This window comes from Budorcas taxicolor, chromosome 9, assembly GCF_023091745.1.
Source record: "Budorcas taxicolor isolate Tak-1 chromosome 9, Takin1.1, whole genome shotgun sequence".
In the NCBI taxonomy this organism is placed as follows: domain Eukaryota; kingdom Metazoa; phylum Chordata; class Mammalia; order Artiodactyla; family Bovidae; genus Budorcas; species Budorcas taxicolor.
Genome location: NC_068918.1, coordinates 64,633,790 through 64,659,505, shown reverse-complemented (window position 1 = coordinate 64,659,505; position 25,716 = coordinate 64,633,790). Strand labels below are relative to the sequence as shown.

At 40.7% G+C, this 25,716-nt stretch overlaps 1 protein-coding gene across 1 annotated transcript in view; it reads left to right on the top strand.

Annotated features, from left to right (window-relative positions):
* Nucleotides 1-25,716, top strand: part of AHI1 (Abelson helper integration site 1) — a 240,372-nt gene that overhangs the window by 199,912 nt on the left and 14,744 nt on the right. Inside the window, exons 25-26 of the mRNA XM_052645614.1 lie at nt 13,743-13,792; nt 21,300-21,402. Coding sequence (XP_052501574.1) covers nt 13,743-13,792; nt 21,300-21,402 — 153 coding nt within the window. The remainder of the gene's footprint in view (nt 1-13,742; nt 13,793-21,299; nt 21,403-25,716) is intronic.

The window sequence follows — 25,716 nt, the reverse complement described above, 5'->3', positions numbered from 1 at the left end:
TCATCTCCCCAAAGTAGGTTTGGGGAATATTTCATTTTCCTAGGGCTTCCCTGGTAGCTCAGCTGATAAAGAATCCACCTGCAATGTAGGTGGTTCAATTCTTGGGTTGGGAAGATCTGCTGGTTCAATTCTTGGGTTGGGAAGATCCGCTGGAGAAGGGATAGGCTACCCACTCCAGTATTCTTGGGCATCCCTGGTGGCTCAGCTGGTAAAGAATCCACCTGCAGTGTTGGAGACCTGGGTTTGATCCCTGGGTTGGGAAGATTCCCTGGAGAAGGGAATGGCTATCCACTCCAGTATTCTGGCCTGGAGAATTCCATGGACAGAACAGTCCATGGGTCACAAAGAGTTGGACAAGACCGAATGACTTTCACTTTTCACTTTCATTTTCTTTGATGTCTTCCTAACTCCCTCACTTAAAATGTGTACAGAACAATGTAAGGGCAAAGTTGTTTTGCAGTGTAGCAACCCACTGATTTTCAACTGGTTTGAGTCTCTGAGCCCATCTCATTTTCTTATACAAATCTTCCATGGAAACTTAGTTTAGAGAATAATATAAATTCTTGATTATGTCTTCATAATTGTTTCAATAAACCGTTGATAAGTATTTGAAGGACTCTTTCATGATTCTGAGAAGGCAAGTTTAGATTCTAATCTTTGAACAATGAGACACATAAAAGTATAAAATACGTGATGCTGTACTGGATGAAACCAATGTTCTTCTTGGCCCACACTTTCTCTGACAGTGACTTTAAGGTCTGTTTGATAGTATAATACAGTATTTGCTCTCCATGATGATCAAAAGTTAACCGTAACATCCCTCTTATAATCTATTACAAATCTAAATTTTGAAAGATGTCATTGGGAAAACTTCCCACCAGTTATTCCAAGCTGTAAATTGCCCTTTAGATAGTGGTGGAATTGATTGCTATCACTCCCCCTGTCTTTTGACTTGACAGTCAGCGTGACCCTTGTTTTAGAAGTTCTGTGATACCCTAACTCTGCTGTCCTCTTGTTTTGTCAGGCAATTATGTGTTTCTCTGCCTGGGCACCGTTGGCATTTGGAGCCAGATAATTCTTTGTTCAGAGGGAGTGTGTTGTGTATTGTAGGATGTTGAGCAGCCTTCCTGGCCTCAACCCTTTAGATTCCGGAAGCACTAACCCCCTCCAATTGTGACAATCAAAAATGTCTTCCAGACATTTTCCCTGGGGATCAAAATTACCCCACCCGTACCTGAAAGCAACTGCTCTGTTTTAATAGAAATATATATAATATTTTGTATACATATGATTATATGTGTTTTTCCTCAAATTACAATTTTGATTTTAAGATCTTGATATAGGAAACTTTGCTTTTATTTTCCCATTGCCTGCAAGTATGTAAGTAGTGTTGTTGGAGTTACATACTACACAACTTAAAAACAACAGCTTCACATAAAGATGTATCTAGGTATGTGAGGCTCAGTGTGATGAATGAATAGAAAGTGTGTCAATTAAATTTATGTCACTTGACTATCTTTTATTTCCTTTGCTTAAGAAACTTGGCTGAATGCTAATCTTTACATAAGCTGTGGAAAATTAACTATTTGCTAATGTTCTTATTGTTGCCCTCTCCTCCTCTTCATATGGTAAAGATTCTGCGTGCAGTGCAGGAGACCCAGGTTCTATCCTTGGGTCAGGAAGATCCCCTGGAGAAGGAAAGAGCTACCCTGCTTAAGTGTTTTTGCCAGGAGAATTCCATGAACAGAGAAGCCTGGAGGGCTGTAGTCTATGGGGTCACAAAGAATCAGACTTGACTAAACACACACAAAAACATTGTTGTTAATTGTTGCTACTTAGCAATCCCAATAACATGATCGTGGTTGTCCCTGATTTTAACATGGTTCTCCAGTTGACCTAAAAAGGGAAGAGTCTTTTTCTACTTAAATGTCTTTTTTTATTCTCAACAAACCATGTGTACAATGGAATCCCTCTGAACATATTGGAACAGATTTGTTTTTTATCACTCTCTTACTAAACGTCTTTGCACTTGATGAGTCTTTTCTTTCTTTTACTTCTGTTTCTGCTTCCTCGTTACTTTGGGTGTGTTTAAACAGCACCCTCCTACCCACTGCTGTATCTCCCACAAAGGAGAGAGGGTGTTTGATCAACCTCCAAAGGTTGGCATCTCACTTGTAAGAAAATGCTCTCTCCCACCAACTTGCAGAATCACTGACCGAAAAGCAGTTTCGATCCCAAGATCACAGGAGAAAACAAGCCTGGGCCAAGACCATGGAGGCTATATATTGCCCTGTCCTTAAACTCACTGGCAGGTACAGGTCTAAATTGCACTTCAGATTGAATTTTTCCATGTGAATCATCTTATTATATGGGTCACATTTTTTATCACAACTTTTGTAATTACCTCAAATACCGTGTATGTTTATTTAGTCTGCTACAGCCAATAAATGTGTACCTTATAAATGTCAAAAAAAAAAAAAGTGTGATTTTTACCTGGGTACACATGGTTGAAGAAGACAACAAAAGAACAAATTTAAAAGCAGCATGACCAAGCAATTGTGTTTAAACTAACATGAACAGATATACATACGTACACATACTGAGATAATGAGGAAGAGGAATAAGGAATAAGACTGAGCTGCAGAAAGGCCAGCTGGAACCTCCATTTGTTCAGAGAAATCGCATTTTCTCCCAAAGTCTTGTAGCATATTGTTTGTCTCTTACCACATTTTTCACCTACTTCCTTTGTGCCAAGTCATTTATACGTATATTTGCCCTCAATAAATTATGAGCCTGATAGATACTGTGTCTGTGTAATGTTGCTTATTGGGAGGGAACTTGAACTCCTTGATGGACAGTGCTGGTAAGAATTGAGATTCCAACCAGAGGAAGGGAAGAAGGAAAGAAAGGGAGGAGACCATAGAGATCACAGCAATCCATGCTTACTGGCTACTAAGCCAAGTCAGCCTCATACACACAAGTCAGGAATTAGTCCTGAGCTCTCCAAGCCCTGCAAATTACTGGTTTGATATATGCTAGAGTAATAGTTCTCAAACTGCTAGGCTTCAGAATCTCCCTGGGCACTTGTGTAAAACTACCAGTGCCCAGACTCTACCCTAAATGTGCTGATCTTTGCAAAATAATCCTTTACATTTCTGAAGGCCCCTTTGTAGTCACAGAGTTTCGGAATTTGCTAGAGAATGTTCTTCCAGCCTCATCGGTGGAATAACGTATCTACTTCAGGCTCTTTGACCTCGGGGTATAAACTTCCAGTTGACCTGACTGAATAGAAGGAGTCTATAAGCCCTTACACGCAGCCATGTGAAACTAACAGGAATCAACTTTCCAACATGTGTATTCTTCCCAAAGTCCCCATCTTAGTACTGTACATGTAGGATATTCTCAATGAATGATTATGATTTGATTGAGACAGAGCTCCCCCAAACTTCATACATTTGTCAAGGAATAAGATTATGAAAGGTAGCAACTAAGACTAGTAAAATAGTAATCTGGTGGGTGCACAGAAGCCATGCTGGAAACTACACAGTCAGTTCTCCTCATTTACAGTGCTTATGTTCTATAAATTCACCATGAACACTGAATTACTGAATTCTAAATCAGCGCTCCTAGAGCAAATGCAGGATTAGGTTCTTGAGAGCCTCTGGTCACAAGATTTTCATCAACCCACCAGTACATAACCTTGTTTTATATGTATGTCGGTCTAAAAACACTTTATCTAATATAGTCAAGTTATTAAAATTGAACTCATGGAGTACAACTTGCACCTGAACAAAGCCTAACTAGCACACAAGGTTTACCTGTGAAGCACCTCAGCCCTCTTGCACTTGGTCACATGGGTCAGCACTGCAACAATAGGCTTAGGGTTCCTTTAAAACGGCAGAATCACCAACAAAAAGCACAAAAATGTGAAAAACATGTCACTAAATAGATCAGGAAAAGGACGCTTCTTTTCTGTATGAGAACTGATGCAGTAAGTCAGAGCATTAGAAACGTGCCAGGCATCAGGAGGTTCTAATGTTCCTCCCTCATCTGGAACATGTGCACTGGGCAGCTCACGTGTATCACCACTCTGCCCCAGTGCATGTGTTCAACTGCAGAAGCACCACACAGGTCGATTTGAAGATTACAAATAAATTTTAGCGAGTAGGAAAATTTGCAAATAGGGATCCACAAATAATGAGGATTAGCTGTATTTTGAAACTTTAGTAAAAGTACAAACTCAGTCGCTTCAGACTCTTTGCGACCACATGCGTAGCTTGCCAGGCTCCTCTGTCCATGGGATTTTCCAGGCAAGAGTACTGGAGTGGGTTGCCATGCCCTTCTCCAGGGAATCTTCCCTACCAAGGGATCAAACCCACGTCTCTGGCATCTCCTGCATTGCAGGCTGATTCTTTTACCACTGAGCACCAGGGAAGCTGCTAAAAATACACAGTCATTTTATAAAACCTGTTAATCTTTATAATAAAGATAGAGACAGAAAAGGTCAAGCATAGGGTCAAACGGAAAAATGTAACCGACAACTCCAGCGTGGTTCATGTGTATGACGTTTGTCTTCTATTCTTGTCTTCCCTTTTGGATGTAAATAAAAGAGCTAAAAGTTCCTTGAAGGCAGGGACTGTGACTTATTTAAAATTGAATTCCCAGCATCTAGCACAAAGCAGGTATTCAATAAATGCTTATTGAATGAAGGCTCAGATAAAGAGGAGCAGCTGTACTGAGATGTAATACTGAGATGTATTAATCTTCCAAATCAAACCTGACCCTGTCAAACATCAGCAGTGATGATGTTGCTCATGAGCAGATGGTCAGCAGTGTACAGAGGGCTGCAGTGGGCTTGATAAAATGCCATGTCTCCCTCAGTCTCCCAGTTTTCTTCCCACATCACTCATCTAGGAAATAGTTCAGTCCCCAAAGAGGCAGTGGCTGACTCAAATGATTCTTTAGTTTGCAGATTTTTTTTTAAGAGGGAAGAGGTGGCATTCTGATGTTTCCTGCCTTCTTGGTTATCTGCCATTGGTTTTTTGTTTGTTTGTTTGTTTTAATTTTATTTACTTTTGGTTGTGCTGGGTCTTCTTTGCTTCTCGAGCTTTTTCTCCAGTTGCAGTGAGAGGGGGTTTTTCTCTGGTTGTGGTGTATGGGCTTCTCGTTGCTTGGGTTCTCTTGTTGCAGAGTAGGCACTTGGGCTTTTGTAGTTGCAACATAGGCGCTCAGTAGTTGCGGCTCCTGGACTCTAGAGCACAGGCTCCTGCTTGTGGCTCAGAGACTTAGTTGCTTCACAGCACGTGGGCTCTTCCTGGACCAGGGATCGAACCAGGGTCTCCTGCATTGGCAGGCGGATTCTTTACCACTGAGCCACCAGGGAAGCCCCTGCCGCCAGTTTTCACTTTCCCCAGACCAGCTCTTAGACCACCAGGAAATAGATGCATGAAAGCAGCAGTCATTTAGCAGTTTGATGTCGTACACATAAATGGCTCTCCGAGTGTGTGACTTGGCATACAGGGCTTCCCAGTCCCCAGCCCTGAGAGTAAACCAGTTGTCTGTTTCTTTCACTTCTACTCTGGAATCTCATCACTGCTGAAGAACAGCACCTAACTGTAGTGGTTATCTCTTTGTCGTATTTGATTCCCAGCCTGAGTGAGGCCCATGGTCTTGATCGTCTTTTTGTTCTTCCTGACTCCCTACCCCATTCTTTACAGAGCCTGGTCAAAATAAGGTCCACACTCCTCAGAGTCTTAAAACAGGCTGACTTTGTGCTTTCTCTGTGTTTCTGTTACTTCCCCTTCCTTCTCTAGTGGCTTTCAGATCTCAAAGAAAGATGTGCCCTCCTTTCTACGGCCGACCTCTCCATTTGTATTTTGGGTCATTTTCCCTCCCACGTTCTTCTGGCCCTCACTCAGCCAATGATCCGCATCCTCATCCCTCCACCCCTCTGGAGTCTGTGCTGTTTATTCACTTAACACACATACATTGAATGCCTGCTGTTGTCCCGCGGAACTGTGGTAGAATGTAGTCTGGGTAGTGTAGTGGTGAATTAAACAGAAAAGGTCCCTCACCTTACAGAACTTACAGCCTGATGAGTGAAAGTAACTGTAATTAATGAGTCATAAAACTAAACATAAGCAGTGAAAGGACTGAAGGGAAGCTGTGAGGCCTTGTGGTGAGAAGTGGATGGGTTAGTTTTTATGAAGGGCGGAGGCGGGGAGACCAGGAGGATACATTTGAGGCATTAGAAGCAGCTTGTGCAGAAGCCCTCAAGTGGTCAAAAGTGCTCCTCAGAGAAACTGAAAAACCAGCTGGTCACAAGGGAAGGAGACTCGGGATAAAGCGCAGGATGGAGGGAAGGATCATTTTCAGCAGTTTACAGGCCATGTAATGAAATGCATAGGCCAGCATCCTGGGTCATTAACACCTCTGCTTTTTTTTCTGTTTCCTTAATGTTTGTAACAGTGCGCTTACCTCTCCTCTGTTTGTATCTCATTCTCTAACTTTGCTTGATACCATAATACAAGCCTTCATGAAGATATATACGGTACATCTTTTTTTTCTCTAATATTTCTTTCTCGATTATCCTCTACCTCTATAATTTCAAATAGTTTTTTTTTTTTTTTTTTTTTTTTTCTGGAGCAGAATGTTGTATTTTATTTTTTTAAAGTAAACTTTTAGTTTTGTATTGGGGTGTAGCCAGGAAGATCCCCTGGAGAAGGGAAGGTCTACCCATTCCAGTATTCTGACCTGCAGATTCATTCACTTACATATCATTCTGGAATCTCTGGTCCAATATGCCCAAAACCAAATGCATTTTTAAAAGCCCAATTTTTTTCCTCTCTCCCCTAGTGTGTCAGTGGAATTGTCATCTACCTTCACCTTTAAGTAAGGAGTTCTCTCTCTCTTGAAAGAACAAATAGTCAAACATCAGGGGTTTTTGCAGCATAGTAGTCTTAAGTGTTTTGATAAATTTCTATATGAAATGCAGGAAAATAAATAGAACTGGCCCCTGCTGACCTAAGCTTAATGAGGTCAGGAAATGCTTTCCAATGGGGTTGATTTCTAAATTGAGTTTTATGGGAGGAAGGGCATTCCAGGCAGACTGAACAAATACTAAGGCATGACACACAGGCTGTCACAAATATTTCATCGTGGCTGGAGCTAGGCTACAGAGTTAAAAAACAGGTAGAGCTGAACCTGCATAAGGGGACAGGATCAAGAAGATCCTTACATGGCATGTGAAGGAGCTGGATGTGATCCTGAAGGCGCTTGTGAGCCACTGAGAGATTTAAAACATGGCGGATGGCATGGTCAAGTCAGTTCTTTCAAAAAGTCATTCTAGAAGGTCTGAGATTAGAAGAAGGAAAATAAAAGCAGTACTGTATAAGACCAAGAGAAGCTGTTGTAGCCATCCAAACCAAACATAATGAGAAAGTAGGATGTGGTGACAAAGTCCATATGAAGGAAAAGGAACAATCTAAGTTTCTAAGGTGACCACCTCTATATGTGAGAACAAAAGGGGGCTTCACTGTGAGAGGCACAAAGTGTCAGTCCCCGTGCAGCCGCCAGTGCAGCAGAGACTGGCTGAGAACTCAGAGTGGCGAGATAGTTCTGAGGCAGATGTATGGTTCCAAGCGTATTTTTATTTGCTGAAAACTAATGAAACTGCCAAACCATTTTGAAGAAAACTGAAGATTGAGGTGCAGGGTATTGATTTAAAAGTCATTGGCATAAACATATGGGTTGAATCCATGGGAACAGAGGAGTATAGGGAAGGAAAGGACAAAGACTAGAAAGTGAAGAGGCGCCAGTTATTTTAAAGTGCGCACTGCAGGAGAGGAGCCTGGGCAGGATGACGTGAAATACCCCCAACCCCTGCCTAGGGAGGTCGCCAGCTCCCATATCCCAGTCTTTACTGCACTGTTCACCTGCCTACCGGAAGTACACCATTTTCTGTTCCTAATATAGAAGTCGAGTCATGTGGTTTATCAGCTCAGAAATCTTAGTTGGTGTTCTATTTGCCTTTAAAGTCCAAATCTCATAAGTTTTAATCTAGCTGTCATCCTTCAGTGTTTGAATAGACATTCTGACCAGTTTTTCTTCATCTCCCAAATCATCCTCCTTGAGTACACTGCCTTGCACACACAAAGCCTCCAGCCTCTGCTTACCCCGGTTTCTCCAACTGTATAGTTTTTGCACCACTCCAATGATCAGTTTCAGTTTATTCCATGGGAGTTAGGCTAAATGTTTCCTCCTCTGAGAATGCTCCTCTGAAGCCTCCAGTTGCAGTTCAGGGCTTCTGTGCCTTTATATCTGCACATTTCTTTTTATCGTAATGTGGGTCTTCCTCTGCCTCATCGCTTATCTCCATGCCTTTCCCTGTTAGAGTGTAAGTTATTAGAACCTGCTTAGCTTTGCATCTCCAGGGTGTGTAGCATACTCCTTGCCCCTAGAGTGGCATTCTGTTAAGTATTTGGCATAACATCTTACAAAAAAGCCCAAATTCTTTGGCCAACTCAATATTTGTTTTTCCTACCTGGCATAATTAGTATCCAAAAACTACAAATCATGAGTCAAGATGAAGGCTTTCACTTTTTTTTTTATATACTTCTAGAAGGGGCTTCCCTGGTGGCTCAGTGGTAAAGAATCTGCCTGCCAGTGTAGCAGACGTCGGTTTGATCCCTGGGTCGGGAAAATCCCCTGGAGAAGGAAATGGCAACCCACTCCAGTATTCTGGCCTGGAAAATCCCATGAACAGAGGAGCCTGGCAGGCTACAGTCCATGGGATCACAAAAGGGTCAGACACGACTTAGCGACTAAACAACAACATACTTCTAGAAACAACATCTTAATACAAAGGAATATTTTATTCTTAAGGAAAAGCATATTTGGAAGATTGAGTGCCAAGTACAGCTCATAGAACCAATAATAAATTCTAAAAGAACCAACAGCAAACTTATATGAATATTTAAAATCATAAAAGTATGCCCCCCCATCCAAACACAACTTTCAGTTCAGTTCTGTTCAGTCGTTCAGTCATGTCCAACTCTTTACGACCCCATGAATTTCAACACGCTAGGCCTCCCTGTCCATCACCAACTCCCGGAGTTCACTCAAATTCATGTCCATCAAGTCGGTGATGCCATCCAGCCATCTCATCCTCTGTCGTCCCCTTCTCCTCCTGCCCCCAATCCCTCCTAGCATCAGAGTCTTTTCCAATGATTCAATTCTTCGCATGAGGTGGCCAGAATACTGGAGTTTCAGCTTTAGCATCATTCCTCCCAAAGAACACCCAGGACTGATCTCCTTTAGAATGGACTGGCTGGATCTCCTTGCAGTCCAAGGGACTCTCAACAGTCTTCTCCAACACCACAGTTCAAAAGCATCAATTCTTTGGCGCTCAGCCTTCTTCACAGTCCAACTCTCACATCCATACATGACTACTGGGAAAACTAGTCTTGACTAGACAGACCTTTGTTGGCAAAATAATGTCTCTGCTTTTGAATATGCTACCTGGGTTGGTCATAACTTTCCTTCCAAGGAGTAAGCAGTAGAGAAAACCTGAAAGAGCTTGTCTAGTTGGGCAGTTTGTAAACTCTTCTCTGTAGAACCCTGTTCCTCCAGGCTCTGGAGAGTCAATCTAGGGAGGCAAGGTTTCCCTGGCCTCCAAACCTCAATTCACCTAGAGAAATTCTAGGTGTTTAAGTGTTTGTATGTGAGGCTTTCAAACAAAATTGTATTGAAAAAGAGTTTAGCTGTTAAACTAAACTGTTAAATCAGTTTGAATACTGGATTATAACCTTCAGGCTACTTCTGTAATCCAGGTGACTCTGGGCCTCCATTTCCTCATCTGTAAAATGCAAGAATGGTGCTATGATAGTTCATGCCTTTATTCTGAGCACCTTCTGTGCTTTTTCAAGTAGGAAACAGACCTCAGGAGAAGTTAAGTGGCTTCCCTGGGCCATATAGAGTTAAGGACAGAATCAAGATTATAATTTAACCAACAGCCCTAGTTGTTGGGCTTTCTTCCTCTTTAAAAAAAAATTCCTGGAGACTTCCCTGGCAGTCCAGTGGTTAAGACTTCACCTTCCAGTGCAGGGACTGCAGGTTTGATCCCTGGTCAGGGAGCTAAGATTCCACATGCTTTGTAGCCAAAAAATCAAAACAAGAGAGAAGCTATATTGTAACAAATTCAATAAAGACTTAACAAAAACAAAACTTGAAAAAAAATTCCTACAAAGTGAGTATAAAAAGAAATTGCTGTTATTAATTCTTTGGAAAAGGTAGCTATCAGGAGGTATATAAATAGCACATAAAAATAAAGCTATATTGTATCATAAATTGGCTTATTTAAAGCTGGTGTGCTACTGCAACAAACATTGATCAAATATCTACTTAATTTTATATTCATTCTTCAAGTTTATAAAAATATTTGGGTGAGTTGTTTGCATGGCCTATGTCTCTTTTGCACGGTTTTTTATGAGTTGCTCCTCAGTAAATCTCCGTGTAATCAAGGGAGGTACTGAAAATCATTCCATTAATTATTCCTTTCGTGTTTGTCTCACTGCATCTAAATGTACGAGCATCACTAGAAATCGTGAGGGTTTGGGAAGCAAGAGTCTATAGATTCTGATCCTTTCATTCATCTCCTCTGCGTTGCTCATCTTCCTCTCTTCATCCCCTCCTCTCCATATCAAGGGTATCCATGAAGAGGAAATTAAGTCCCCAGACAGGTGAGAGGTGTGAGTGGACAGGAGGGAAAGAAGGGCAGTCATGCTCCTTGGCCTTGATGGTTGGCGGTGTTGATGGGCTGATTGTCTCATAGCTTTGGGGACATTTTTGTTTAAACACAAAGTGAAACAAAACAGCTCACAGAGACACCTCCTTCTTCCCCGTCCTTTTGCCTCCATGAATAACTACCCATATGGCATGCTGGTGCTGAGACCAAGGATTGAGTGAGTAAAGGTGTTTAGAAGTGAAGTTTTGGTCCTAATTAAATAAGTGTCCTTTTACAAATCAGTGTTAAAACTTTACAATGTGGATCCCCTACTAATTTGTGGTTCATGGAATTTGAACCCAGGATGTGCCCACCATACTAATGCAGTAATACAGTAGGAATCAGGGCAAGGACATGCTTAACCTGCTTCAGACAGATTCTGAGGACATCACAGCACCCATTTCATAGGAAAAGTCTATTAAAAACAGGTTTGCTAAGACCTGCATGTGGCCATATGCTGTTACTCGTTTGTCGGGGTCACAGCACACAAGAAAAAGTAACACTGACTTGACAGTGATGGATAATTCAGTCTGATTTCTCTTCCCTCAATCTCTGGAGTAGACTCAAATTCTGATTAGAGCCATGATTTGGGTTTGTTTTTTTTTTAATCCCCTGGTTTTACAACATTTCATGTACATAGTCGGCCTTCCTTACCCACAGGTTCTGCATCTAGAGAGTCAACCAATCATGGTTCACAATTACATGGGGAAAAATTCCAGAAAGTTCCATAAAAGCAAAATGAATTTGTCACACTGGCACCCATTTACTTAGCATTTACATTGTATTTACAACTATTTACATAGCATTTATATCATATTAGTTATTTATATGGAGAAGGCAATGGAAACCCTCTCCAGCACTCTTGCCTGGAAAATCCCATGGACAGAGGAGCCTAGTGGGCTGCAGTCCATGGGGTCTCGAAGAGTCAGACACGACTGAGCGACTTCACTTTCACTTTTCACTTTCATGCATTGGAGAAGGAAATGGCAACCCATTCCAGTGTTCTTGCCTGGAGAATCCCAGAAGCGGGGGAGCCTGGTGGGCTGCCATCTATGGGGTCACACAGAGTCGGACACGACTGAAGTGACTTAGCAGCAGCAGCAGCAGCAGGTATTTATAAGTAATCTAGAGATGAGTTTAAGTATACAGGAGGTTGTTAGGTTATATGCAAATACTACACCATTATATAAGGCACTTTTAGGATCTGTAGATTTTGGTATCTGGGGGGTAGAGTGTCCTGAAACCAATCCCCCTCAGATACTAAGGGACAACTGTATATATGTACGTTTATTTAAGATGTTACTCTTGCATTGGGCAAAGAGATAGAAGTAATACTTAGACCATGTAAAAGAAGCATCTTACCATGAATTTGATTGCACTGTTTGGAATTTATTCCTTAAGCCTGAGAAAAAACTGAAAAAATTAGGTTATAATTGATGCTTTCTGAGAGGTTTTGATAGTTTTCTTCTTGATGGGTTGGCTCGAGGGCAGGTAGACTATTCTGCAATCTGCATTTGTCGTTGAATTTAAATTTTCTGTGTACGTGTACCTTTTTTCCCAAACACATTTTAACTGAGTCAGATTATCTTCAAATAGTTGAGAAAAATAAAAGATTGGTTCTTTTGATGTTCTTTAAAACACTACAACATCCACCTTTCACCACTAAGCCTCCTTGTCGTTTAACTCTTGCTTTTATTACGTGCTTGATTTAAAGCTATATAGCCAGCAATAATATCACATTATTATGGTCCAGAAAAGTACAAAATCCTCTTGAAATCTTTATGATAAGAAAAGTAATACTTGTTTAAAGGTGCTCAGTGCCAAATCTTGCTGAAATCTGATTGTGAAGGAGGAAATCTAAAAAGGCAAAGCAAGTTTCAGTAGAGATAAGCCTGGGAAAGCAGTAGTTACTCAAAGAAGTTAAGACTGAAACAGAAAGTTTTACCCCTTTCCTTTCACTTCATTTTGGTTTTTTTGTTTTGTTTTATGGACTTTTAAGAATTTAATTAGATAGTTATGGTATATCTCTTTCATTCATATGTAATTCAAAGCTTTAACACAGAAACATTTATATTTTCTATGTGAAGTTTAAGTAGATCATTTCCATAACATGTAATTATCTCTAAATAAAATTTCCAAGTCTGTTTTATGGCAACATTGAATTGATTTCTAAAATACTGTCTCATATCAAACACCATTGCTCCGCAGTATACTTTGATTTGGAATGGGGCTTCCCTGGTGGCTCAGGTGGTGAAGAATCTGCCTGCAATGCAGGAGACCCGGGTTCAATCCCAGGATCAGGAAGGTCCCCTGAAGAAGTGAATGGCTACCCACTCTAATATTCTTGCCTGGAGAATTCCATGGACAGAGGAGCCTGGCAGGCTACAGTTAATGGGGTCACAAAGAGTTGGATACAACTGAGCAACAAAGAACAGACAAGCAGAGGAACCCTCTAACTAACTCTCAGTGTGTACTCTGGTACCACTCAAAGTGCTTATTTGATTTCCTCATGGAGGTGCCATTAGTAAAACAGACTGAGCAAAGTTTGTAGAAGATTTAAAGAGCTTGCAGATTCAGAATTTTATACATAGTTCAGGGTGTGGCTTCATGAAAATAGAGTGTAGTGGGAAGATTACAAAGGAAAGATGCAATGGTGAAAGGTAAACGCATAACTTGAGTAATATAACACAGCATTACTGACTTAATTTAGGCTGATTCACAACTGACTCTTTTTGACACACACCTAAAAGCTCACTTCATTTACAAAGAGTGCTTAACCAATCTGAAGAGCTGTTTCCTTGGTTTTCTATGGGCATGAATACGTTATGCTGATAAGACACTTGTGCTCAGAACAGGCCTGCTCTCTACTCATTCAGCCAGTTGGTGGGTGTTCAGCATGTGAATATTCCCAGTGTTGTCTTCTGTGATTTGTGACTTACTCTTTGTTTTTCCTTCACAGCAGTCATTCAAGTCCCAGGATTTCAGACTGAACTCAGAGTCTTTGGCACAGTAAGCAGCTTTTCCTCCTAAATAATTTGCAATGATAAATAGTTGGTGTTTCTTTTAAGGACAGTTTCTCCATTTCTCTCTTCATAGCACCACACTACAAAAGTTACAAAACACCCATTTCAGGGCATTAATGTATAAAGGCTAATACCTAGGACATTATCCTTGTATATTTCTTACAAATGCCATAAGTATTTGAGCAGTTTTTAAAGTGTTTATTTTTAAAAATCTCTAGGAAGTTTTTGTATTTTTCTTGGTACTTGCTATTAATACATTACTTAATACACAAATGGAAAATCTCTTTTACCTCAAAAAAATATTGAAAACCTTCGCAAAGTACGTCTCAGTTTTTATCATTGCAGAGCATATTTGTACCTAATTTGAGGCCAAAACTTCATATTCGTACATCACCAGCAAACTGTCACCTGAATGTAACAACCTTGAGCAGCTCAGGTATCTGCCATGCCCTCCCATCCCACATCACTAGTCCCACATCTGGGTACAAAACCCACTCCAGTACTCTTGCCTGGAAAATCCCATGGATGGAGGAGCCTGGTAGGCTGCAGTCCACGGGGTTGTGAAGAGTCGGACACAACTGAGCGACTTCCCTTCTACACACAGGGAATCCCTACTGAGTGTCCTCAGGAAAACATTTATTCAGGTTAACCCTGCTAAACCCACTCCGATATTCTTGCTTGGGAAATCCCATGGACAGAGGAGCCTGGTGGGCTATAGTCCATGGGGTCGCACAGAGTCAGACATGACTGAAGCGACTTGGTCCTTCTGCATTGGCAGGCAGCTTCTTTACCACTAGCTCCACCTGGGAAGCCGTCTAGGACTATATATCATTATATATCATATATGAAGCCCTGTGTTGCTTCAGAGCACAGTCACTCATCGTCACATTTGAGTCTCCTCATTTCCCTGCAGACCATGGCTCTCACCCCTCCTCTGTGTGTGGAGGAACAATGGCCTCAGAGGTAGGAAGAGGCAGACCCGGTCCCAGCACACAGATCCTCTGTTTCCTAATCTGTGTTCTTCCCATAATTCACTCTGCCTGTCACATGACACAAACACATGTTCCAGGTCTTTCAGTTTTTTGTATTTTATTGTATCTGCAAGGTATGTTTTCAGTACCAATCCCTGAATAATTGAAAGTTTACGTTAATAGTTGATGAGATAATAACTGACTCTGAGGAGTGTATACTCAATGACAGATCACACATATGAAAAAATATGCTGGATCAGTACAGACAAAAACTCTGTTTCAACAACCAGAAGTGATCATATTTGAATACATTATGGGAACAGTGCTGTCTTTGAACATGTTTTATAAAATACTTTAGAACTTTTACCTAAGATGTGAATGAAAGATTCTGTCCTCCCTCTGATCACTTTGGATACATATCTTCAGATGATGTGAAGATGCCACACAGTGCTCTCCAGATGAAAATTCAAAAAAGCCTCAAAAAGCATCCCAGCATGTCAGGGTAGCTTGGCTTCTCTTTTTGAACACAGAGTACTTAACAAGCTTCTGAAAATAAATCTTCATGAGAAGTTCAGTTATGTCTCAATGCTCAGGTTCATCTAAGGCCTTTGGGCTTTCCCTATACTCATAATTTCTTAGAAGTAAGGATGAATTAAGATACATTTCTCATGATTTCAAAACTGTAGGCGACTTGAAGATGGAAATGCTATAGCCCAGTATGTAACAAAGTCATTTCTTTATTTCTCTAATTTACTTAAATGAGTCCATTGGACCCAAGTAAATGGATAGAAGTTAATTTTTTTTTGTTTCTTTGCAGTGTTGCCATTCAGTTCCTAACATGTGCTTATTAGCTGATTGACCAGGCTATGTAAATGAGCCACGTTAGGACTGCCTCTCACCACTTTCCACTTGAATTTCTTGTCTCATTTATGCTTAAAAAAAACCTTCTTAAGAAATGTCAGTCACTTCTGTGCAAACAATCTTTACACATTTTACTTAAAGCTACACTCTTGATACTAAGAAGAAATTGTATAGGTTAATTTTAAGCCTTTTTCTCCAAAGTCTTAAACTTTTACCTTTTGTATCTCATGTGTCTATGACGTGTTTATCTGCTGCCCAAGTCAGAGTTTTTTATGAAGCTTCTACAAATATGTTTTAATCCTTAAATAATATTAGTGTTCCCTAGTTGCTAATGTTTCTTATATTGAGTTTGGGGGTTTCTTTTGAAACATAGAATATTTTACTTCATTAACAGCTTTGATCAGAGAGAATTTAATTCAGATGATCAGTAATATTAAAGGCCTTTATTTGTCAACACTCATATGTGAACTGAATGAATAAATGAAATCTCTTCTTAATATAATGTAGTCATAAGTGTTAACTCTGATTATCCAGTCTCTCCTCCACTATATATTTTTCCATCTTTATAATCACCACATTCCAAACTCCTTCAATTTCTTCTTCTTTTCATGAGAAGAAATTAATTCTTACTAAGTGTCAACCATTCTTGAATAAACATTCTCCAGGTTACTACAAGCTATTGGCCAATTTCCAAAATTTTTAAAAGTTAAGTTTTAAAAAACCATTTTTGCCAGTTTTCCCATAGCTTATTTGGAGGAGAAGTTTTTCAGAAGTCCTTCCACCACTGTTTTTGCTGATATAACTCTTTCTTCTTCACATGTTGAGTAGACTTACTAGTAGAGCTATCAGGGCCTGGAGAAGATTTCTAACTACAAGTTCAATGTGTCTAATGCAAGTGCGGCCATTAAGATTATGTATTTCTTATATTGCTGATGTTTAGTTGCTAAGTCACGTCCAACTCTTTGCGAATGCATGGACTGCAGCACTCCAGGCTTCTCTGTCCTTCCCTGTCTCCTAGAGTTTATTCAAACTCATGTCCTTTGAGTCAGTGATGCTGTCCAACCATCTCATCTTCTGTTGCCCTCTTCTCCTGCCCTCAGTCTTTCCCAGCATCAGGATCTTTTCCAGTGAGTAGGCTCTTCACGTCAAGTGGCCAAGGTATTGGAGCTTCAGCTTCAACACCAGTCCTTCCAATGAATATTCAGGGTTGATATCCCTTAGGATTGACTGGTTTGATCTCCTTGCAGTCCAAGGGACTCTCAAGAGTCCCAGCACCACAATTCAAATGCATCAATTCTATGGTGCTCATCCTTCTTTATGGTCCCACTCAACTCTTACATCCATACATGACTAGTGGAAAAACCATAGGTTTGACTGTATGGACCTTTATCAGCAAAGTGATATCTCTGCTTTTTAATACACTGTCTAGGTTTGTCATAGCTTTTCTTCTAAGAAGCAAACATCTTTTAATTGCATGACTGCAGTCATCATCCACAGTGATTTTGGAGCCCAAGAAGATAAAATCTGTCACTGCTTCCACTTTTTCCCTTTCTATTTGCCATGAAGTGATGGGACTGGATGCCATGATCTTAGTTTTTTGCATGTTGAGTTTTAAGCCAGTTTTTTCACTCTCCTCTTTCACCCTCATCAAGAGACTCTTAAGTTCCTCTTCACTTTCTGCCATTAGAGTGATACCATCTGCATATCTTCTCCCAGCAATCTTGATTCCAGTTTGTGATTCATCCAGCCTGGAAATTCACATGATGTACTCTGCATACAAATTAAATAAGCAGGGTGACAATATACAGCCTTGACGTACTCCTTTCCCAATTTTGAACCAGTCCGTTGTTCCATGTCCAGTTCTAACTGTTGCTTCTTGACCTACATACAGATTTCTCAGGAGACAAGGTGGTCTAGTATTCCCATCTCTTTAAGATTTTCCAAAATTTGTTGTGATCCACACAGTCAGAGGCTTTAGTGTAGTCAATGAAGTAAAAGTAGATGTTTTTCTGAAATTCCCTTGCTTTCTCTATAATCCAACGAATGTTGGCAATTTGATCTCTGGTTCCTCTGCCTTTTCCTTTCTTCTTATATAGGCATTGATAATCTGTGTCTTTCACAGAACTTCTCTGTTTCATGCAAGTGATTGAATTTATTGACATAAAGTATTCATAATATCCTCTTATTATCTTTTTAATATGAATAGAATCTGTAATAATGTTGCCTCTTTAATTCCTGGTGTTGATAATTTATTTCTTTACTGTGGTTTCCCCAGTCAGCCTGGCAAATGATTTATGAATTTTTTTGAAAATAACAAGCTTTTTTCCATTGATTTCTCTTTATTGTTTATCTATTTTCTGTTTCACTGATTTCCACTCTGATCTCTATTTCTGATAATTTTGAGTTTAAGTTCTGCTTCTTTTTAGCTAGATTTGTTAGATGAGACTTGAACAGTGTTTAGTTTTAGACTGTTTATTCCTCACCACTGATAAAAATCCCTTTTAGATATTCTACCTAATGCTTTCTGAGTTGTGAGATTTTCCATCCTGGCTGATGGAAGTAGGTACTGTCCCTGGCCTCAGGACATGTGCTCAGATGTATACGTTCACCTGTACTCTGCTGAATATTCGTATGGGACCCTGACCCTTGCACATCTTCACGTTCTCCTACTCTCTCCTCTGTGGCAATCTGTGAACTATAGCCTTCCTGGTCTCCTCAGACTCCGAGCCCTCATTCAGGGAGTCCACCACGTTCCACACCATTTTCATCATCCTGTGCTGCAGCCTGGAAACTCTCAAGGCAGTAAGCTAGGCGATCACAGGGCTGATCTCATTTATTTTCCATTTCTTTGTTATCACTTTCTTTTGTTGCCTATGGTTCAATGTCTTGAAAATGGTTTCATATGTTTTATCCAATATTTGTGGTTGTTTTAAGTGAGCAGTTTACTTGGTCCATGTTACTCCATCTTGGAGGCAAGCAGAAGTCCAAATGTTGTATTTTTCAGGGCAGCTTTCTGTTAGATTGTATGTACATTATAAGGGGAAAAAAGGTGGAAAGGATCACTCAGTCTGATTTTTCTGCAGTGGTTAGGAAAAGCCAAAGATGTAAGAGCATTTAAGTCTTAAAAACCATGTAAAGACAAGGTGAACAAAAAAGAAAAGGACCTAGAAATCAGAAGAGGGGCAGGAGCTAAGGCACAATTGCATGGAGGTGCCTGGAATACCGGGAAGCCAGCAGGGTACCCTATGACTGGAACAAAGTGAGGTAGGGAAATGTACAGAGCAACAATATTTAAAAAAATGTTTTAAACAATTTTTAAAATAATATTTAAAAGACAGAAAAACAACTGCTAGCAAGATACAGTCCAGGTCCACTGTGTCATATTTCTTTTGAATCTCTGGACCACAGCTCCACTTCTTCCCGGGCTTCCCTCCTCTGGTACTGGGATAGTGGTTGCCTCCCTGAGATGAGTCATCCACTCTCAGTTTACCGAGTCCTGTTGTGTCATTCCTGGGCTGCTTCCCTCATTCTCCTTATCACCCTGGCATCACAGACATTTGAGTTTTTTCTGTGACGCTAGAGTGTAGGTTCCCTGAAGATAGTAAGCTATCAGTGCTTTTTGGGTCAGAGCTCCACCTTTCCTTTCTGTCTCCTCATTTTCCTACTTTCTGCTGCTAAGTCGCTTCAGTCGTGTCCGACTCTGTGCGACCCCATAGACGGCAGCCCGCTAGGCTCCTCTGTCCCTGGGATTCTCCAGGCAAGAATACTGGAGTGGGTTGCCATTTCCTTCTCCAATGCATGACAGTGAAAAATAAAAGTGAAGTTGCTCAGTCTCTTAGCGACCCCATGGACTGCACCCTACCAGGCTCCTCCATCCATGGGATTTTCCAGGCGGGATTTCCCAGGCAAAAATAGTGGAGTGGGTTGCCATTTCCTTCTCCTACTTTCTAAATGTGCCCTATTTGTTCTTTTATCTTTGTGACTTCTCATCTTTTCCTTCTCAGTCTTCTGACTTCACTTCATTTACATATGTGTGTGCTCAGTCATGTCTGACTCTTTGTGACCCCAAGGATCATAGCCCACCAGGTTCATCTGTCCATAGAATTTTCCAGGCAAGAGTACTGGAGTGGTCACTATGCCCTCCTCCAAGGGGTCTCCTGACCCAGGGATCAAACCCACATCCTCCTGCATTGGCAGGTGGATTCTTTACCACTGTGCTTGCTGAGAAGCCCTTTACTTACACATCTCCCTATAGATTTCTCTAGCTGCTGTAACAATATCAGAGACTTGGTGGCTTAAACAATGTAAATGTATTTTCTCATAGTTCTGAAGGCTGGGAATTCAAGATCCAACAGGGCTGAGTGCTGGTGAGTCCTCTCTTCCTGGCTTGCAGGCGGCCACCTCCTTGCCGTGTCCTCACATGGCCTTTCCTCTGTGTGTGTGTGTGTGTGTGTGTGTGTGTGTGTGTGTGTGTGTGTGGAGAGAAAGAGCTCTCTGGTGTCTCTTCCTCTTTTTATAAGGACACCATCCTGTGGCTTAGGGCCTCACCCTTATGACCTCATATAACTTCAATTACTTCTTTAGAGGCCCGACCTCCTTTGTAAGATGTATCAACTTTGGGGGCGTCACCCTGTGAAAGACACAATTCAGTCCACAGCAGTCACTGTTCTGTCCTCTTTATTGCCTCATTTTTAAATTCTCGTACCATTTTTGAGCTCTGTCATGATGTCTTCCCTGATAGCTCAGTTGGTAAAGAACTTGCCTGCAGTGCTTCTGGTTTGATCCCTGGGTTGGGAAGATCTGCTGGAGAAGGGATAGGCTACCCACTCCAGTATTCTTGGGGTTCCCTTGTGGTACAGCTGGTTAAGAATCCGCCTGCAACGCGGGAGAGCTGGGTTCAGTCCCTGGGTTGGGAATATCCCCTGGAGAAGGGAAAGGCTACCCACTCCGGTATTCTGGCCTGGAGAATTCCATGGACTACATCCCATGGGGTTGCAAAGAGTCAGACACAACTGAGTGACTTTCACCTTCACTTTCTTTCATGATGTCTACCACCATTCCTGGACATCCTAGAGAGGAGACACTGTCTTCCATTCTTTGAATTTCCCTTTTTCCATGATTTCTGTATTTTCTTTTCTCTAACATAATTTGCATTACTATATATGCATCCATAAAATATTCGTCTTCTATGTTACTGTTACTACAAAACCATTTGAAACACTGCATTCCATTTGAAATACAGGTTGGGATATCACTGTTTTCTTTATGTAAACTTCTTCATCCCTTCTTTGTCGCTAAGGGATCTCCTGAACTTTTACACACACATACACACACACACAATTTGATAAATTTTCTGGTTTTTCCAAGGCAGCTAATATTTTTCTGAGATAAGTAGGTTTTATTTTATTCTTGTCCCTTCATACAGTAGAAAATGGAGCCCAACCAGCTAAGGTTTGTAATCTCTACATTATTTTCAGCAACTCCCTGCTTCCCAGACACATATATAATCACTCAAGTGGTCTGCTGAATATTTTTCTCTCAGATCCTCCCATTTATCTCCCCTTTTTATTCCCATTGCCACTTCGCTGAATCAGCGCCCCGTTTGGGCTGTTGCAGCAGCTTTCTCACTAGCTCCTTATCTCCACTCTTCCCCTCCTGCAGTTCTGAAGCGGGCAGAGAACAGAGCCAGGAGGACCGAGGACATGTCATGGACACGCAGGGGAAGGAGACGGAGCAAACCAGCCGGAAAGTCACCCTCATCGAGGTGAGAGGAAACCAGGAGAGAGTCACGTCACGGAGTCCACAGGAAGGTTTAGGAAAAACCAGGGGAGAGTCACGTCACGGAATCCACAGGAAGGTTTAGGAAAAACCAGGGGAGAGTCACGTCACGGAGTCCACAGGAAGGTTTAGGAAAAACCAGGGGAGAGTCACGTCACGGAATCCACAGGAAGGTTTAGGAAAAACCAGGGGAGAGTCACGTCACGGAGTCTACAGGAAGGTTTAGGAAAGGCACAGTCAACAAGGCCACATGTCAAAGAGAGCAGAAGCAAAGAGGGACTGAAAAATGCCTTTGGGTTTGGCGGCCAAGAGGCTGTGGCCTGGGAGAGGCAGGTTTTGAATGAGAATCCTGGAACGTGAGACAGATTGTCTCCAGCCCACGGGGAGAAGACCTGACAGAAGAGGCCACTTCTCCCAAACGTTGGACTTGAAAGAAAAGGCTGAACAGTAGGTAGTAGAAATCACAGGACATAGAGAAAATCTTTATATCAGAGGGAATTACAAGAATATTTATAAACCCAGAGCCAAGAGTCCCTTGAGAAGAGCCGGCCAACACATATAGGATAAGGGGAATAACTGAAGAGGAGAATTTGAGACAAGAAGGCAGGACTGCTTTTTCCACTGAGAGCGGTGAGTGGGACACAATGATGATGTTTTCTGGTGACAGATGAAGAAGGACAGGAAAGGACTTTCTAAAGAAGGTGACCTCTGTTTTCTCTATTAGTAGAAGAGAAGTTTGGCTACTAAAAGTGAAATGTTAAGCTCTATCACATTACTTTTCTCATCATACAGAAAGCTTATAAATCAATAACTGTAGGATCATGAGTGTTAAGGAATGCCGTTTTACTATTGATATCAGAATTAGAAAACATATTTTGAAACAGGTTTTTAGATCTAAATAACAGAACCTTTAAAATCATCTATGTCAAGGAGAAAAAAATGCATGAGCAGAAGCTGTAAACAACCAGTGACCTGGGATCAGGAAGAATTTCACAAAATGTATGACAAAGGGTTAATATCCTCAGCATGTAAAGCTTGAAAAATCAACAGGGAAAAGATTATCAATAAGAGAACTGACCCATAGGATACATAGAACATTCTTAAAGGGATATTGATTGTGAAGTCACTCAGTCGTGTCCGACTCTTTGTGACCCTATATATATCAGTGAAAATCTGAAATATGTCCAATTCCAGTGATCAAAGTAATAGAAATTAAATCAGTAAATGAGATGGTATTTTTCCTTCATGAAATGGCAGCAAGCTTCAGACTTACACAGCCTTGTGTTGATGAGAGTGTGGGGAAGTGGGTTTTCTCATATACTGCCGGTAATAGTATTAAAATAATCCTTTGTGGGGTATAGCTTTTTCTTAAGTTTTCAAATTGTTCATATATTTTGACCTGACAGTTCTACCTCTAGGAATTTACTGCAGGAAAGTATTTAAGTATATATGTAGAGATTTAATTAAAAGGCTACTCCTTCAAGTTTTCAAAATGTAAGGGAAAAAAATCAATTTCTATGAATAAAGGATTGATTATGAAATAGAATACCATGTGACTATTACAATAGTAAAAATATTATAGAAGTATTTTCATAGACATGGAAAGATTGATGATAAATTTGTAAGTTAAAAATGAAAGATGATAAATTTGAAAGTTAAAAATGATTATAAAATAATTTTTATATAATATACATAAAATACGGGACAATATACATCAGCAAATGTGGGTGGTTATCTCTAAATGATGGAACTGTAGTGATTTTTTGTCCTTCATTTTACTGTGTGTATTTTCTGAATTTTCTACTCAGCATATTTTGTTATATATACTACTTGATCATTTCTTTTAAAACAAAGATAATTTCAGAAATTTTCTAATACAGCCCTTTCTTTCTACATGTAAAGAAATTAAGGTCTCAGATCCAGAGTTTAAAAGTGCCTGAACTAGGACTCGATCTTCTGGCTCTGAGTTCAGAGTTATTTCTGTTACACAATGCTTTGCCTTTTAACTCTGATTAAATGGTAATATTTGGTTGGCCAAAAAGTCTATTTGGGTTTAACCCAATACTTCAAGGCAGGGGCTATAATATGCTCACATTTTCTCCCCCCGGTAATTCTCCTGATGTCTAGCCACACAACAAACCTTTGGGGAATACTCACTGGATTGAATTTCTTGTGGAATAGGGTGCAGTATTTTTATGAATCTTATTTTTCATAACATACACACAAAGAGCGACCTGGTTTCCTATTCATTTTTAAAACCCTGCTATGAAATCTTCCTTTCTCTTTTCATATGATTTGCCTTTAAAAGGCCCTCACTTAGTTGCTCTGTCTCTGTTACGTTATGGGGTTCCTTAATGAGGAGATGCGCAAAGAAAGCCCAGGTTCACATTCATTCCAGTCTCTTGGTGAGATGGCATCTACCCCCTTGGCAGCAGGCCTCCGCCGTCTCCCAGGCGCTCAGTCCCTGTGCGGTCAGCAGCTAGCCTCGTGCTGCTGAGGCCCCTTGCTGGTGCCCTGTTATTTGTCCAGGGTGTGCACCTGACTCTCTCCTCCCCTTTTCCTTTTATTCTGTCCCCTTGCTCCCTTTCATAGACAGTCTTTGACATTCTGTGTTCAGTGTTCCTTCCTCTTCTTAATCTGAGTCATGTCACATAAGTGTGCTGTCTTCACTGCCTACTTGAGCTTATTCTAGTTCAGTTTCTCCTCGGGTTCCATCTCCTGAGGGTCTTCCTGGCTCCTCTATTTATGGTTTCTCACCATGCAGTCTTGTCCCATCGTACGCAGCATCCAGCTCTCTCATTTCCAGCTGTTCTCCTCTCCACTTCCCTTTTCTGTTTTCCTTCCTCGTTTTTGTCCTGCCGGTATCATAAACTCCTCCTCTCACTCTGTTTTGCCTCGTTGCCCCTCTGAGATCCTTTACCTCTCTCACTGTTCCTTACAGATGTTTATAAGGTCTCTGGGTGACTTGTGCTCAGCCTCCATTTGAGCCTCAGCCCTTGTTATCAGACCCTAATCTGAGGCAAGCCTTACACACTGTACCTGTATACCCACCAGGACAGAATGATACCCCTTCTCGCCCCTGGTGAGATTGTACCTTGGCACACCATACCTGCACCATTTGAAACTCCACCTCAGTTGCATTTGTGAGCATGTTCACTGGAAAGATTTCAGGGCTTCTATACATAGTGCTAATTTAGCAAATTTAAAATCAGGAAACAAGGACTGACAGAGGGTTTTTCCCCTCGTGTAAATGTTTTTCATATGAAAGGGTAGTACAGCCATTTATTTAAGATTGGGCCATCAACTGTAATGGAAAAGAATATGAAGAAGAATATATATATATGTGTGTGTGTGTATAACTGAATCACTTTACTGTATAGCAGAAATTAACACAACATAGTAAATCAACTATGTTTCAATAAAATAAATTTAAAAAAATACAAGTAAAAGATTGGGCCTGACCTTAAAGGCACAGATGTTCCCTAATCCTTCTGGTTAGGGTTCAGCAATGGTTATTAGCACATCCTTTTTTCCAACATAATGCTCTAGCCTCTGCTTTTCTCAGGAGTGATCAATGGAATTGACCACACCTAAGCAGTTGGCCATCATCCTTAGACTGAAGTTTGTCTCCTGAGAGCAACCAAATGTTAAGCCATTTCTGCTTAGAGGGAAGACAAAACAATTTTGTGTAAGTCCAGATACTCATTACTGATACATGAACAATTGCATTAAAAAATTTCAGGTTCAGTCCCTCGTTTATCACCCTGTAATCGTGGTATACTTACCACATGGCCTCTAAAGAAGCAACTTCTTGTTTCATCTGCCTGTTGGTTCTGGATTTTTATTAATAGTATAATTTGTTTTAGTTCAAAGCTGCAACTAGATATATAGTTAACCATCACTATCTTGCTCAATCAAAAATGATGCATGCCATTTTGGGGATTTATTGGAAAAACTATAATAGTTAACCCACTTCTAAAAGTAGACATAGTCATGAACTGAATGAAAGAGTGCTGTTGAATAAAATGGCCTATGTGCTTTCCAGTCACTAACCCTGAAGCAGCATCCATGACAGTTTTTTTTCCAGTGAATGAAGAATTTCATAAACTCTGATTGCCTGCACTTAATTTTGGAAGTTACCCAGGGTTTGGAATGCTTATTGTATATATTTGAGAAATGTATTTCTTTCTTGCTGAAATTAACTGATCGGTGCTGGAGCAGGCCGTAAGCAACTGCTGATGATACTGAAAGACTCACAGTTTGTTCAAGAGGCAAGCTAGCCTTTAATTCAAGAAGACAA